Source organism: Ruditapes philippinarum, unplaced genomic scaffold (assembly GCF_026571515.1).
Source record: "Ruditapes philippinarum isolate M1 unplaced genomic scaffold, ASM2657151v2 ctg385_1_1_1_1, whole genome shotgun sequence".
NCBI lineage: Eukaryota > Metazoa > Mollusca > Bivalvia > Venerida > Veneridae > Ruditapes > Ruditapes philippinarum.
The window spans coordinates 83,418-100,264 of NW_026862439.1; the positions used below are offsets into that span (position 1 = coordinate 83,418).

Consider the following 16,847-nt stretch of genomic DNA (forward strand, 5'->3'; position numbering starts at 1 on the left):
GAGCAGGAATATATCAATGCACTTGAGTCTAGTAAGTTGGTGGTGAAGGTCATATTTCACGCAGCCTAAATTTCATGACTACATCAAAGGACAACACAGTAAGACACTTTGTCAAAATCTAGGTAAGCTGATATCAAAGTCCACTTTACATCTTAATCTGTGCACATGGTTCAAATTTCATAGCTGTAGATCAAAGCACAAGAAAGTAGGTCACATTATCAAAATCTAGGTCACCTGATATCAAAGTTCAATTTTACAACTAAAACTGTGCACATGGTCAAAATTTCATTGCTGTACATCAAAGGACAAGAAAGTAGGTCACTGTCCCCTTGGACAAGGCAAAATTTTGACCCAAGGGTTTAATTCAAAACAATCTTGATACAGGTCCACTTAACAACATTTCAAGTCAAATATCTAAGCTGTAGCTTTCTCCCATTCAGAAAACATTTGATTTATTTTTTGTTTTTACTATGTGTACATAATGAGAATCATGCCCCCGGGCAGGGCCAGTTTTGACACCAGTGGAAAAATTTGAATAACTTTGGTAGAGGACCTATAGATGAAATTATATAGCAAACATGAAAGCTCTATGCCTTGTACCTTCAGACAAAAATATTTTTTATTTTTTTACTAGATATACATAATGTAAATCAATGACCCCCGGGGCAGAACCAATTTTGACCCCAGGGCTAAAATTTGAACAATCTTGGTAGAGGTTCACTTCGCAAAGTCTCATGCCATATATTTAAACTCTAGCCTTTGTCAATTCAGAGAAGAAGATTTTTCAAGTTTTTACTTTATACATATAAGGAAATCTAGCGCCTCTGGGGCAGGGCAATTTCAACACTAGGGGCATAATTAAAACAACTTTAGTAGAGGACCCAAAGATGATATTATATACCAAATATCAAAGCTTTAAGCCTTGTACCTTCAGATAAGAAGATTTTTAAATTTTTTACTCTATGTTCATAGTGAAAATCAATGACCCCTAGGGGTGGGGCCAATTTTGACCCCAGGGCTATAATTTGAACAATCTTGCTAGAGCTTCACTACACAATGTTTCATGCAAAATATCTTACCTCTAGCATTTGTCAATTACTAGAAGATTTTTTTAAAAGTTTTTACTGTAAGTTTTTACTATATACATATAAGGATAACCAATGACCCCCGGGGCTGGGTCGATTTTAACCCCAGGGCTATAATTTGAACAATCTGGGTAGAGGTCTACCAGACAATGCCTTATGCAAAATATCTAAGCTCTAGGCCTTTTGGGTCCTTATAAGAAGGTATTTTAAGTTTTAACTATATGTACATATAGTGAAAATCAATGACCCTTGGGACGGGGCCGATTTTGACCCCAGGGCTATAATTTGAACAATCTTGGTAAGGGTCTACCAGAAAATGCCTTATGCAAAACATCTAAGCTCTAGCCCTTTTGGGTCATTACAAGAAGGTATTTTAAGTTTTTACTATATGAACATACAGTGAAAATCAATGACCCCCGGGGCGTGGCCCATTTTGACCCTAGGGCAATCTGGGTAGAGGTCTACCAGACAATGCAAATATCTACGCTCTAGGCCTTTTGGGTCTCTACAAGAAGGTATTTTTAGTTTTTACTATATGTACATATAGTGAAAATCAATGACCCCTGGGGCGGGGCCGATTTTGACCCCAGGGCTATAATTTGAACAATCTTGGTAGAGGTCTACCAGACAATGCCTTATCCAAAATATCTAAGCTCTAGGCATTTTGGGTCTTTACAAGAAGATTTTTTAAATTTATTCTTAAAATTCCTTTCGGTTGCCATGGCAACCAGATTATTGCATGGAATGAAATTCTTTGAACAACTTTGGAAGCCCTTCACCCAAGGATCAATCCTGCCAAGTTTGGTTTAAATTGGACTAGTGGTTTTTCAAAAGAAGACTTTTTAAGTTCACTATATAATCTATATAACACACACACACAAACAAGCACACCAACACACACACAGGTGAATCGCTATATGCCACCGCATCGCAGATGCTGCGGTGGCATAAAAACAACAATAAAAATCTGAACTTCAGAATGCCAATAAAAACACATATGAAATTTAAGTGTCCTTTTGAATAAGGCAGAAAAAGAGAAAAAAAATTGAAACTTAAATATATTACAATGCTACACCATTCCTCCTGGCATCTAAGATCTGTACTCTATAATATAACATGTTCCAAGTTATTGCTTGAATAGATTTACTCCGCAATTAAGAATATTTGGGTTTTTCCAAGCTAATCTGTAGGTATAAACAAACTTATTACAGTTACAGCTTCGAACATAAGCGAAACAGGTTGACTAATCTATTGTGACTGGCAGTGCACCGTGAAGCTATAACGGTAAAAGTTAGTTTGCACCTACAGATTAGCTGGGAAAACCCCACATTTGCTGAGTTCCGGATAACGTCTATTCTTTTTATAGCCATTCATCTTTTATTTTAAAAGGTTTTCATTTTCTTTAGGGCATATTTTTTGTCTCACAGCAACTTTTAATCTTTTTACTGCAGCTCCGAGCTCGAAGCCAGGCGTAATTTCAGGTAAAAGCAAGCGGAACCACCAACCAGCCTTCCAGTATGTTAGGCATGATAATAGCTTTCCTGGTATCATAGTACTTTCAGTATTCCATGTACTAAGCTACAGTAGTGAAGGGATAAAAGGTTCAAAGTTAGTGACCATTACAAGTAACCATAACCGATGCAACCTAACCACCAGAAATTGTGCATATATACTCGTTTATTATATACTTATAATTGAAATATTGAGAAATATTGATAAAATAAAATGCTTATTTTCATTTTCTGTATTTTCACTATAAAAAATTATTTTTCACTGCAGTGAAACATATTTTCCAAATGTTCCCTAATGTGAAATGTGTAAATGGAAATGTAAGTGTTAATTTTCAACCATCACACAAAGGGCAAAATGTACATAATAAACAGAAAATTCTAATATTTTTCTGTAAATACAGGATTTATTTACATCTTGTGGTATGAAAATTATCAATATCACTTGTGGCTACCGCCACTCATGAAATATTTATTTTCATACCACTTTATGAAAGTAAATCCTGTATTTATAGAAAAAAACTTAAATATCCACAATATAATTATTATAAATCAACAGGGCAAGTGAGTTATCCTAATTGTGTATTCAATCGTAAAAATGGTCAAATGTCCATTTCAGACGCCAGCTAAAAGGAGCATGTACTCAATTTCTCATTTATAAAGGAAGCTTACAGCAAGCGCAGCTTTAGAATCATATGTGTAATACAGCAATTACTTATAATCATATAAAGGTAAAAGCGAAATTTTAATACAAATATATAAAATTAAGATGAAATATTCATTGTTTAGTTTCATAAAAAAAAAATTCATCACCATTTCTAAAAAAGATTCATTGACATAATCAAATGCATCACAGTTGAATTAACATAGATACAAAAGCTTACGAAATAAGTTAAAGAAGACTTTTCCCAAACCTTAAAACATCATTAAAAAGCTGTTTGTAAGCATAGCATTGCTTTACTGGCTTAAACCCCTTAACCTGCTACATTTGTGTAATGGATTTGCCCTGCTTTGAATTTGGAATGTTCCATATGAATTTTGAGGGATTCCATTAAAGTGACATTATGCTCATTTTTTTATTGTCAAATTGACTTTAATTGACTATACATTTCAATAAACTAGTCGTTATAATGGTGATTGACCAACATATGATATTTGAAAATGTTTAGGGTAAAAAATAAATCTACCTAAATATATAAAAAGACTGCCCCACTCTTTTCATAAATTGAAAAGTTACAGATACATTCCGATGGATAATTACACCCATTTCACAGGGGCTAGTGAGTTATTTATCGTTCATGTGAAGTAAATTATAAAACTGACAGGAATTATGAGAAAATGTTAACTTATTTTGACTTTCACCTGTTCACTGTATAATTATCTACCTATGGGAGGGCATAATGTCACTTTAACAAAAACCAAAAATTGAGCTTCAAACAGTATTGAGCCTGGTCAGCCTGCTTGGATGTCCATACGGGCCTGGCTCTATACCGGTGACAAAGGCTAATCACATTTGGTTCTAGCAGGTTAAGGGTTAAAATCAACTGTAAGACAACATTACTCCATACTTTTATCGTCCTTGGTAAATTACCTTGGTGATTTTGGAGGTGTCACTGGCATTGAAAATGTGAAAACAAGCTCGCTATCTTTTGAAGACGTGAAATTGTTTTCCTTCACAACCGATGTATTCTTGTCTACTAATGTCTCTAAGTTGTTGTTGTTACGACCTTTGGAGGTCATATCGGGGTCAAGAATATAAAGGTCCTCTGATGATATGTCCGTAATGTAGTGTAAATTTTCCTGAGATCGGTCAATTCGGAAAAATCTTTCTGCAGTTGTTGCTAAAATTGTTAAAACAAACATTTTCAACATAACGTTTTTCTAAAAAAGATCATAACATTATTAAAGAAATTTCCAAAGACAGGTTGTGTTGGATTTTAAGTCATATAGACTTCGTTCAGAACATTTAACAACTTTAATTAATAAGAACTTAGGGGCAAACCCTTGACCACTGTATCAGGCAAAATATGACACAGTTAATGTGCTTTTATAATTTCCCACCTGGCGTGACACCCTTTGCAAATTATATCGTGCAAAGTGTGATATCAGGTTTGAACAAACAGCTGGATAAGCTTTTTACATAAAAAGATAAAAACAAGGTTTCTTACCAAAAATAGGACACAGGTGCCTTAAAATCAGCTACCTCGATTTTTCTAACACATCCCTTATTAATCTTTGAATATGTCAGTGAAATTGGTAGTTGCAAAAATTATATATACCGCGTCACGACAAAACCAACATAGTGCGTTTGCGACCAGCATGGATCAAGACCAGCCTGCACATCTGCGCAGTCTGATCAGGATCCATGCTGTTCGCTATCAGTTTCCCTACTTGTAATAGGGTTGGTAAGCGAACAACATGGATCCTGATCAGACTGCGCAGATGCTCAGGCTGGTCTGGATCCATGCTGGTTGCAAACCCGAGGCTCATATATGAAACACCTGAATATAACAATGGACAGTCCAAAAATATGAATGGACTAGTCCATTACAGGAAAATAGATAGATTTTTGTAACTTACAGTCTAGAAAGCACCATTTAGATGAAAGTGAAGATATGGAGGAATCTGGTGACTCTATTGTCGTCATCTGGTCCTGAAATTATGTTTAAATGTATCATTATTACTTGTTATATCATTATTACTTTTTATATAGACAATGCAGTTTAAACATAATCCTTCATGCCTTAGATTAGGATACGTTTTTCATATAAACCCTTAACCTACAAATTTAGAAATTTCTCTATGATGAATGGTTTTATCTAGATTAATGGTGGTGGTGATGTTGATAGTTATCACTCTGTATCAAGGCAGTAAGTCAAACTGAAATTACCAGAGCACAGTTCAGCCACTGCATCGTTCCTGGGCAGTCTTTGAAGCAGTTTACCAGTACCTGTTGCCTTCGCCAAGAACTGATTGCAGTGTGAATGACTGTACAAAGGATTTCATGATCAATCACAACCAAAGTGACCTGCACTGCTTGGGAATCGGACGCTTTACCTATTGAGCTTACAAGATGGTGCCTTATCTATACTGATTGATGGACATGTCTATTTAAAATATTTAGTGAGGCAAAAGTTAAATATAATATCATTTTTTGAGATTTCTAAGTCCACTCTGTTAGACAGCCCAATATGACTGTTAATTATGACAAATTATGATCATACCCATAATCCCCATGGTCTCTTATTAAATGGTATCGTTACCTCATGAAGTCTGTTGATGTGAGTTCGAACCTCCTCCAGGTTGGCGTTGTTGTCCACGACGATGATTCCCACCGGGACAGCTAACAATTATACAACTTGCACAATAAATATTTGAACAAATTTGAACGACAAACAAAACTTTAAACAAAATAATCATTTAATTTAATGCAGAACATTAAATTTTCTTAGTGCCGAATAATTAATTTTTTATGATAAACAAATAGAAACTAAAACAACAAAAATATATTAAGAATACTTCACATATTACTAAAATATAAATGATAAATGACATACAAAACATTGTTTATTTATATCATAAAGCACTTGACTGTTTATATTAGTACTGTAAACAGTTATATGACAATATTATATATGGTACAACTCAGTACTGTTATAGTTTGTTTACAGTAAAACCATACATGACTAAACCCAGCAGTACAGCCTGTGCCTCTAGTATAGAGCCAGGCTACCCTATAGTCATCAGTTCACTATGACCAGGCTCTATACTGTTGGCTGGCAAACTTCCAAATGTTTGTCATGATACACTACACTATATGAGCCGTGCCATGACAAAACCAACATAATGGGTTTGCAACCAGCATGGATCCAGACCAGCCTGCGCATCCGCGCAGTCTGATCAGGATCCATGCTGTTTGCTTACAAACCCTATAACAAGTAGAGAAAGTGATTATAGCGAACAGCATGGATCCTGAGACTGGTCTGGATCCATGCTGGTCGCAAACGCACATTGTTGGTTTTGTCGTGACGTGGTTCATAAGGTTGATAATGGCAGGTTTCAAAATAGGCTATGATATAAATGTATTACAGTTACTGAGATATACCACTATGTAATACAAACCTCCACCAAACAACTGCAAGTGAATTGTGCATTATTAAAAGCAAGGTGTACTAGTGATACCCAACATAAACCACAAAATATTCTCATAATTATCTTTAATTATCTTAAGTATCATATCTTAAAATTATCATATCTTGAAATAATTATCTTATGTTATTATGGTGATAATGTCCCATGGGTAGCATCAACAGGGATTTTTGATTGAAGATATTTATGAAAAGATAATTAAGACAATAATTGTGATATGATAACTAATATTGATTATCTTAACATAATTATCATATGGCAATTATGGTCTTAATTATCATTTCATAAATATCTTCAATCAAAAAACCCTGTTGATGCAACCCATGTGACCAGTACAGGCTTAGATCAGCCGGAATAATCTATGCCATCTGATCATGGTCTGAGTGCAATTATTTCCTATTCACTAAGTAAGAGTTTTTATAACACTAAACCTTAATGTTTTGGATGAATAACATTAGACCAGTTTCTTACAAAAATTATTAATATTGTTACTGGTTTTCCAAAAATTTAAACAGATATACTTCAATCATAAAAAGTCTCAGACTTTAAGGGTTGACCAAATTTGACCACGTTTGATACATTCATTGTAATTCATTAACAGAAACCAGTAATTTTATCAACATTTCTACTTTTCATCATTTCAATAGCAGACGCCATTAAAACATGAGGGAGTTTGATATTTATATCGAGCTGACGAAGTTGGAAGGTAATAATTTATATTGCCGGAGACGGAATAAAAAGTCTGCGAATAAAAATCTGATATTTATCAACATATAAGTTATTGAATCTTAGTCCAAAATTACGATCTTAATAACCCTCTTGTCATTTGCTAGAGAATAAAGACTGGCATGATAAAAAGTGAGTGGTCGTAAAATTTTGTTTTTTCACCGGTTTTTCCGACATTCATCAGGCTGAGTTTACATATAAAACCTAACATTATTACAAGCTTTTATGAAATTGTGAGATTGTTACGGCCCTCAAAGTCGTAAATATTTGGTTCGATATAATATCATACAATTACATATCTTACAGGAAAAACTGCCTGGCGACCAAAGACGGCAGTGGTTTAAAAGAACAGAAATATTGTTGTCCTTCATTTATATGTCGAAATATATGGTTATTGTTTTTTTTTTCATTTGATAATGTCATATTCTTTTTCTTTCTTTTTTTAAATATATAAACAGCAAAAGATAAAATTTAAAATCAGAAATAAGACACTATTTTGGAAAGTCAGTCAAATATAATATATAATTTTATCATATGAAAATTTAGAGTGGGAAAAATTAAAGCAAAAAAAAAATTAGTAATTAATAAAAAAAGGGTCATGCATATTTTGTAGAAAAAGGGTAAGAAGACTGATAAAGGAATTAGATCTAAAATATGTAAAAAAAAATATATATATCATTTTAAATCAAGGCTTTAAAGGATTATAATCATCACTTATAGATGATAAACAAGACTAAATATATTATTCCTTATTTCCAGAATACCAGAAAATTTTGGTACTCTTTCATTCAATTAGAATTAGCCAAGATTTTATGATGCAATGATTGATTTCCAATAATTTTTATGTTTTACACTAGTCTTTTAGCACAAATAATATTTTTTGGCATTTAAACACAAATTGAGATTTTTTTTTTGAAAAATTCTATAAACAGTCATTACCATGATTATGTAAATCATACATGTACTGTACATGAAATCTTGGCCTCACAAACTATGCTTCAAGTTTTATTTATTTATTTTTTTTTTATTTATTTTCATTTAAAATTTTTAAAAGAAATTTGCTATTAGAAAAAAACATTTTAATTAAAAAAAATAAAAGATCAGTTTATATCAGTTTAATAAAAAATCTCAATATTGTTCTAAATAATTCTTTCTATATTCTTTAATAATTTCACTACAAAAATTCCAGTGAGAATCATTGAAAAAAAACATTTGCTTGAAAATAAAAGTGGAGATAAATTTTTCAAAAAAAAAAAAAAAAAAAAATTCAAAATGCCACCAGAGAGGCCTGAAACATAGTATGTAAATACTTCTTTGTATATTATCATAAATACAATTGTTAAATTTTTTAGTTACAATTGTTAAATTTTTTAGTTAAAGAAGCTAAGGTTATTATAAGAACATCTTGATCTAAGGACGAATATTTGGGCATAGCAGATTTTGTACATCAAGTAATTCATAGTACAATTAAGACACTGACATAACCAGAGAGATCCAGATTAATAAAATCAAGAGTGTCAAATACATGTCCATAATCAAAGTATTCTTATACTGCTACCCTAAATGTTATATACCTCTTCATATTTAACCATATTTAACGGTACTCAAATCAGGTGCATTCAAGCAATATCACAGCAGATGATATCCAAATACAATACAAATTATCAATTTCATGAAAGATGTATTAATTTGTGTAATACACCATTTTTACAACGCCAAATATAAACAGGTATATAACAAGTTGCATTTAAATATAAAGCATAAATATGTAAAGTAATATATATATATAAAATGCTAGGTGATTAAATAGTGTAGCCCATATCCCATCATGCTCTAGGGTGTGTACGTGTTAGTGGGCATATCTGGCACTGATAAAGACTTACAAGCTGCCCGTAGCCTATCTTTATCGTAATTCAACAACTCGTAGTCCCGCATTGCGATGCGGCTGACCTGTATTCGTAGCCGCTCAGGTACCGAGGGTGGACTGAAAAAAGCAAAATCAGGACTGAAGGCTGGATTGAACAAAACTGTCCCGAACCAGTGCATGGCTGCACCAAATTTGCATAATATGAAGATATTCATTATTATTTAATCAACCTTTAACATTTAATTCTCAGTTTTCGAAAGTTTATTAAAATAGCCTGAAAACATAAATTATTCTTCAATCAATTCAATGCTTTTAATTAAAATTTCAAATAATTGTTGAACACATTCAAACAGGTTTTCTTTCAATCTTATAATAATTAAGTCATGAAAAAAAATCAGATTAATAACAATAACAAGAGCGATCAGTAATCACATGTGTCGCCTCATGATGGCCAATTTCATGTTGGGACAAATTTTGTGACAGACGGACAGACAGACGGACAGTGCACAACTTGACTTGGTACTGATCATTCCTGTAAAGTTTAGATAAAATTGCACCAGTAGTTTATATGGAGTAGTCCGGACAAGCTTTTGCGTATCTGGCAACACACAGAAAAAAACACCTTTTTATCAAAGGGCCATAACTCGGCCAAAAATCATTCAACCAGAAAACCCGTGCAATATGCGCAAGGACTTGAGCTACAGATTAATCCTGTAAAGTTTCATTGAAATTGCATTAGTGGTATAAGAGAAGTAGTCTGGACAAACTTTAAAAATAAAAATTATTAAAGGGCCATAACTCTGACAAAAACCATTGAACCGGAAAATGCTGACAATATGCACAACTAGACTTGCTACTGATCATTCCTGTAAAGTTTGGATGAAATTGCACCAGTAGTTTATGAGGAGTAGTCCGGACAAGTTTTGTGATGGACGGACGGACGGACAGACGGACAACGGAGAAGTGATCCCTATATGTCGCCACTACTCCGTAGAGGCGACACAAAAATATTAAAAGCACTCTTCATTATGGAATATGATGTAAATACTAGATCCATCAAAAATAAAATTTTGAAATTTGCATTCAATTTCTTTTTTTTCATGTCTTTAATAGATCCGATAAACTTCAAAAGTCAGAAACAATTGACTAAAAATTGGTCTCTTAACAAATTCAAAATTACATAAAAGATGGATTTAACTGGAATTATTTCCCTAATGCAATAAATTCATGAAATTGACTTGAAGACGTGTGATGCTTTGAAATTTGAGCAGTCCATTGCCAATTTAAAGGATGTCCACAGTTCTTTGAACTGCCAAAAGACTATAATTTTCTTTTATCCAGACAGCATAATCTGAGAATTATAAATTTATGCACAACTGTTGTTTAACAATATAGCTTGCTAGCAGTGACTGAGTTATGCACACCAAGATAATCTGGCACATCTGTGCTGTCCAATCATGCTCTGCGCTGCATTAATTTTTCAGTCCGTACAATATATATTTAAAATTTTTTCCCTAAAATAGATTTCAAATATTAAGTGTGGTTACACAAGGATTAAAGTGTAATGCTTTTTTGATACAGCTATAATGTACTTTTTGATATTCATGCACATTCAAAATATTATACATTTATGTTCAATATTAAATCATACACTGTACTTTTTAATATATGGACAATTTCTTTTTTTTTGCTTTATGAACATTATGCATTCTATTAATAGGCACACTGTGCATTAGGCCAAAATGTACAGTCATTGTATTTTATGGAATTTGTACATGTACAATGTACTTTAAATGTTATATGTACATTGCAATCTAATGTAAGTGTACATTGTATTTTTCTTAATATACAACATATATTATATTGCTTTTTTTGGACAATGTCATTTCCTTGTTATAATATGAACATTGTACATTTTTGTATGTAACTAAATCAACCCCTTTAAAATAGCAAACTATTTTATCTCTCTCGGGTTGGAAATCATTTGTAAACTATTGCACTGTAATTTGAACTTTTAAGTGTGCAAGTACCTGAGATTCTCATTAAACTAAACCCTGAAATTTCCTGAAATTAATTCTCTTCATTTTTATTTCATATATGGCAAATTTATTGAAATACATTGCAATATCATTGACTTAAACTTGGAAAATTCAATTAAAATGCCCAAGACGTATCACTGAACCTTAATGTTGTCTTGTTTCATGGAAATTCTATTTCCAGCATCAATAAAATACTCTCAGATTTCATAATTGATTTTAGATCATGTTTTAAAACATTCTTACTTGGATAAAATAATGTGTGTATTCAATTACATGTACTTACAACATACGCTAGAATTAGATAATCTTATAATTTGAGTCTTCAAATAAAATTTCTTAGCGTTTTAAGTTACATTCCACAACACTAATAAACTTTTTTTTAAGTTTTTTACTCTATGTTACATGAATCCTGCTGAAGTCAATAACTGGCTGTTCTTTAAGCTAAACTAATTACAATAATTACAGGATTCAAATATTTATAAAGAGATTAAACACCACTGACACCCTTGCCCAGCCGGAACCTTGATTGTTTGGTTTGTTTTTACAGCAAACAAACAGTCAAAGGTCATATGGCGCCAAAGCAGGAAAGATGATTTGGGCTAACCTTGGTGGTGTTGCGCAAAGCAACACAAGGGTCAAAACCACCTCACCTGCTGAAGCTCAGAGTAATGCGTAGACTCCAATAATTCAAACCCATTTAGTTGCCTTTTACAAATATCACACAGGGATAAATAGTGGCTGCAATTCTGATGCCTCAACCCTTAAAAGTAACCCCTCAGCCACAACTTTGCCATCAGTATTAGTGCCATGCCAGCCTGCATATCCCTGCATAATTAACTTCCAATTTTCATCTTGCTAACCCCGAAAATCGATAGTTCAACAAGTCAATTTAAGAAATTGAACAGTTTCAGAGTTAATCCTCTCCTCTGCACAAAAATAGTATTCATGACAATATCGTATAGATTAAAACCTGTCAGAACATTTTCTAACATATTTTCAATTGACCTATCCTAGAATACGGACAACTTAATTTATCCCCATTACAGGAGAGTTTTCACTTAACCAAGCATGTCACCACAAATCTATAAATAACATCATCTCTACTACTTATTTTTATTTCTAGTATTTCTGTATTAACCCATTCTAAGAGAAAACTGATTACACAAAAGTCATGTGACTGTGGACTGTATTATTTAAAACCCTGCCTTAATGCAACTGGTTGCAAAGAAGCCAAAATGAACCCAAAGGGAATCTTGGAGTTCAATTAATGATATATATCTAAAAGCATTTATGACACGGCACTGTCCCAACGCTGTATTTTTCCAGGCCATTTAACACAGAATGTGTCTTAAAACACATTAAACTGACATTCTAGTAAAAGGGTTTTAGTATTAATTTAAGCTTTGAATTTCCACCAGAAAAATGAAGTTGCATTTTCAAGATATCTTTCATCGTTAAAAGCCCACACAGCAAATTGTTTCAGAATTGTCAATTATCATTTTTTTCCATCTCAACAATAAACAATGGTAATGCGTTATTTCACAAGATTTCATGAATAACACAAGATTTCATGAATAACATGTCATAAAATGATGAATTTGTACTCTATATTATTTTTGTCTTAGACGTTGAACACCCCCGAAATCAACAATGGACTGAATCAAAGTCAAAGCAAGGCTGTTCCATTACAAAAATTCAGTGGGGTCTGAGTGAAGGATTTAGATTAACCATTAATTTCTTCCATGCATCATCTACATTCTAAATAGTACGACAATATAAATGTGAAACAACGAGGAAAAGCATAAACATGAAATAACACGGAAGTATAATTTTGTTTCTTTAAATTAAGATATATCATCAAAATTACAAAACATTTCACCAGAATAAAGACTTACTCATTGGTGATAGGCACAGAGCCCCGCCTCTTTGGTTTCATTATCATGTTGACCTGGTTACGAAGACTGATTCGTATCACAGAGGGCGCTAGACGGCAAGGTTCGCCATCAAGCTGCATTGGTATAGGTTTTGTTGTGGTCAGTTTTACCTCCCTACATTGTACCAATCTCTCACCATGACCTCCTATTTGTAAAGTTGCCTGAAAGTGAATAATCTTCTCATTTTAGGAAAAACATCTACCATTTGCTTGGCTAATGATGGTCAATTTTTACATTGCCAATAAACGTCTACCATAATCTGCCATAAATATGGCTTATGTTTCTACTTTACCAACAAAACATTCACCATAAGTTTGCAAATTATGTTCATTTTTAAATTAGTACTTTTCAAGCAAACATTCACCATAATTATGCTAAATTTCTACTTTTTACATAAATATTCACCATATGCTTGGTGAATTATCTTCTTTTTTCTACTTCTTACAAAATGTCTAACTTAACCTTGCAGCATATTTTTAGTTACCAAATAACATTGGATCACTTTATCGCATAATAACTTACCAAAGAAGTTTGGCTTCCTACAACACGTATTAACATACCAAAGAACATTGTCCTCTCTAAATCTCATAATAACTTATCAAAGAACATTGTCCAGGTACATCTCCTAATAACTCACCAAAGAACATTGGATCACTACATCTCATAATAACTTATCAAAAAACATTGTCCAGGTACATCTCCTAATAACTCACCAAAGAACATTAGATCACTACATCTCATAATAACTTATCAAAAAACATTGTCCAGGTACATCTCCTAATACCTCACCAAAGAACATTGGATCACTACATCTCATAATAACTTATCAAAGAACATTGTCCAGGTACATCTCCTAATAACTCACCAAAGAACATTGGATCACTACATCTCATAATAACTTATCAAAGAACATTGTCCAGGTACATCTCATAATAACTCACCAAAGAACATTGGATCACTACATCTCATAATAACTTATCAAAGAACATTGGATCACTACATCTCATAATAACTTATCAAAGAACATTGTCCAGGTACATCTCCTAATAACTCACCAAAGAACATTGGATCACTACATCTCATAATAACTTATCAAAGAACATTGTCCAGGTACATCTCATAATAACTCACCAAAGAACATTGGATCACTACATCTCATAATAACTTATCAAAGAACATTGTCCAGGTACATCTCATAACAACTTATCAAAGAACATTGGATCACTACATCTCATAATAACTTATCAAAGAACATTGTCCAGGTACATCTCCTAATAACTCACCAAAGCACATTGGATCACTACATCTCATAATAACTTATCAAAGAACATTATCCAGGTACATCTCCTAATAACTCACCAAAGAACATTGGATCACTACATCTCATAATAACTTATCAAAGAACATTGGATCACTACATCTCGTAATAACTTATCAAAGAACATTGTCCAGGTACATCTCCTAATAACTCACCAAAGAACATTGTCCTCTCTACATCTCATAATAACTTATCAAAGAACATTGTCCAGGTACATCTCCTAATAACTCACCAAAGAACATTGTCCTCTCTACATCTCATAATAACTTATCAAAGAACATTGTCCAGGTACATCTCCAAATAACTCACCAAAGAACATTGGATCACTACATCTCATAATAACTTATCAAAGAACATTGTCCAGGTACATCTCCTAATAACTCACCAAAGAACATTGGATCACTACATCTCATAATAACTTATCAAAGAACATTGGATCACTACATCTCATAATAACTTATCAAAGAACATTGTCCAGGTACATCTCCTAATAACTCACCAAAGAACATTGGATCACTACATCTCATAATAACTTATCAAAGAACATTGTCCAGGTACATCTCCTAATAACTCACCAAAGAACATTGGATCACTACATCTCATAATAACTTATCAAAGAACATTGTCCAGGTACATCTCCTAATAACTCACCAAAGACCATTGGATCACTACATCTCATAATAACTTATCAAAGAACATTGGATCACTACATCTCATAATAACTTATCAAAGAACATTGTCCAGGTACATCTCCTAATAACTCACCAAAGAACATTGGATCACTACATCTCATAATAACTTATCAAAGAACATTGTCCAGGTACATCTCATAATAACTCACCAAAGAACATTGGATCACTACATCTCATAATAACTTATCAAAGAACATTGGATCACTACATCTCATAACAACTTATCAAAAAACATTGGCGTGGTATATCACCAAAGAACATCGGCTCACTACATCATAATTATAATAACTTACCAAAGATGAGTATGTAAAACCAATAACTTCAAGATAACCATCATCATGTTTCTGGGGCTCAAACCCTGATGCATTTGGATTGCCCCACGGCACTGTACCACTTGCATATCTGAAAAAGAAAAAATTATCATACTACCTATTATAATTGTTAAGAAATAACCAGAGCTGATGACAGACAACTTGCTTGACTGTTTTCAGTGCTTGATATAAAAACAAGAGCCTGGATAATGTAGATATTTCTAAGGTCTAAAAGGGCCATTATTCTGTCAAAGTCCATGTTAAAATAATGGCCTTGGACAGTGACCTTCTATTATGCTCTCCAATAAGTGTGTGAAGTTTCAATCCATTCCCTTCAGTAGTTTGAGAGATACCAACTTGCACACAAACTTTTAACCAAAGTGTGACCTGACATCTGGATGAGTGCAATTCTTCGAATTGTCAAACTAATAAAATGTGCACTTAACATGTTTTAAATACAGCTATTTGATACAAAGAAAATAAAGCAAAGAACAAAAAAATCTTTCAGGCCCAGGTCGTACTAAATGAAAAATCAGCTCTCTATAATACACAAATGTAATCTAAAGCCAAAAGTGCACACAAAAACGTAAAGAACACTTAAAAGATTTGTCTGTGATGCTTTTAAAACATCAACAAGAGCTTTCTAAGGGGCAGACTGCACTCCACTTTTCCACAGTGATGGATAATAAAGTCTTAAATAAAGTTTCTGTTCTAAATAAAGTGATAATAAAAGTCCTAATGACCTTCACCAGAAAATGGATGTGGTGGGTGGAACTGATCAAGGTCCATTGGCATATCAAGTTTCAATGTTAATAGTTTTATTAGTATTGAAGTTAATTGACCATAAAAGAAAGACTTAACCACCGCCTACACCAAGTTGGCCATGACAATTAGAGAGCCGCAATTTCCGTAATGTCCTCAAAAAGTGAAGCTTAAACACCTCTGTTTTCTCTTACAAAATTCCCTATGTAACTACTTTGGTTATGTTTTCGAGAATTATATCCGTCAAACTATCTTTTCTGCACCAAATCCATTAACTAACAAAGTTTTCCTAGATGTGTGATGAAGCAGTGCAGCAAAACTTCCGAAAACTAAACTGGTTACAAACCTCCAGAGACTACATCATTACACTAAATTCAATTGCAATAGGGGTATGACACCCATCCTTTTACTAACTTCATGAATATTTAATTTCACAAGGTCTAAATCATAGCTACG

The 16,847-nt window shown here is 33.1% G+C and overlaps 1 protein-coding gene across 1 annotated transcript in view; it reads right to left on the reverse strand.

The window, feature by feature from the left end:
* LOC132719072 (diacylglycerol kinase iota-like) overlaps nt 1–16,847 on the reverse strand; it is a 129,606-nt gene that overhangs the window by 24,051 nt on the left and 88,708 nt on the right. The window contains 7 exon segments of the mRNA XM_060702812.1: nt 2,151–2,189; nt 4,185–4,434; nt 5,174–5,246; nt 5,857–5,936; nt 9,352–9,473; nt 13,270–13,469; nt 15,612–15,720. Of these exon segments, the coding sequence (XP_060558795.1) occupies nt 2,151–2,189; nt 4,185–4,434; nt 5,174–5,246; nt 5,857–5,936; nt 9,352–9,473; nt 13,270–13,469; nt 15,612–15,720 (873 nt within the window).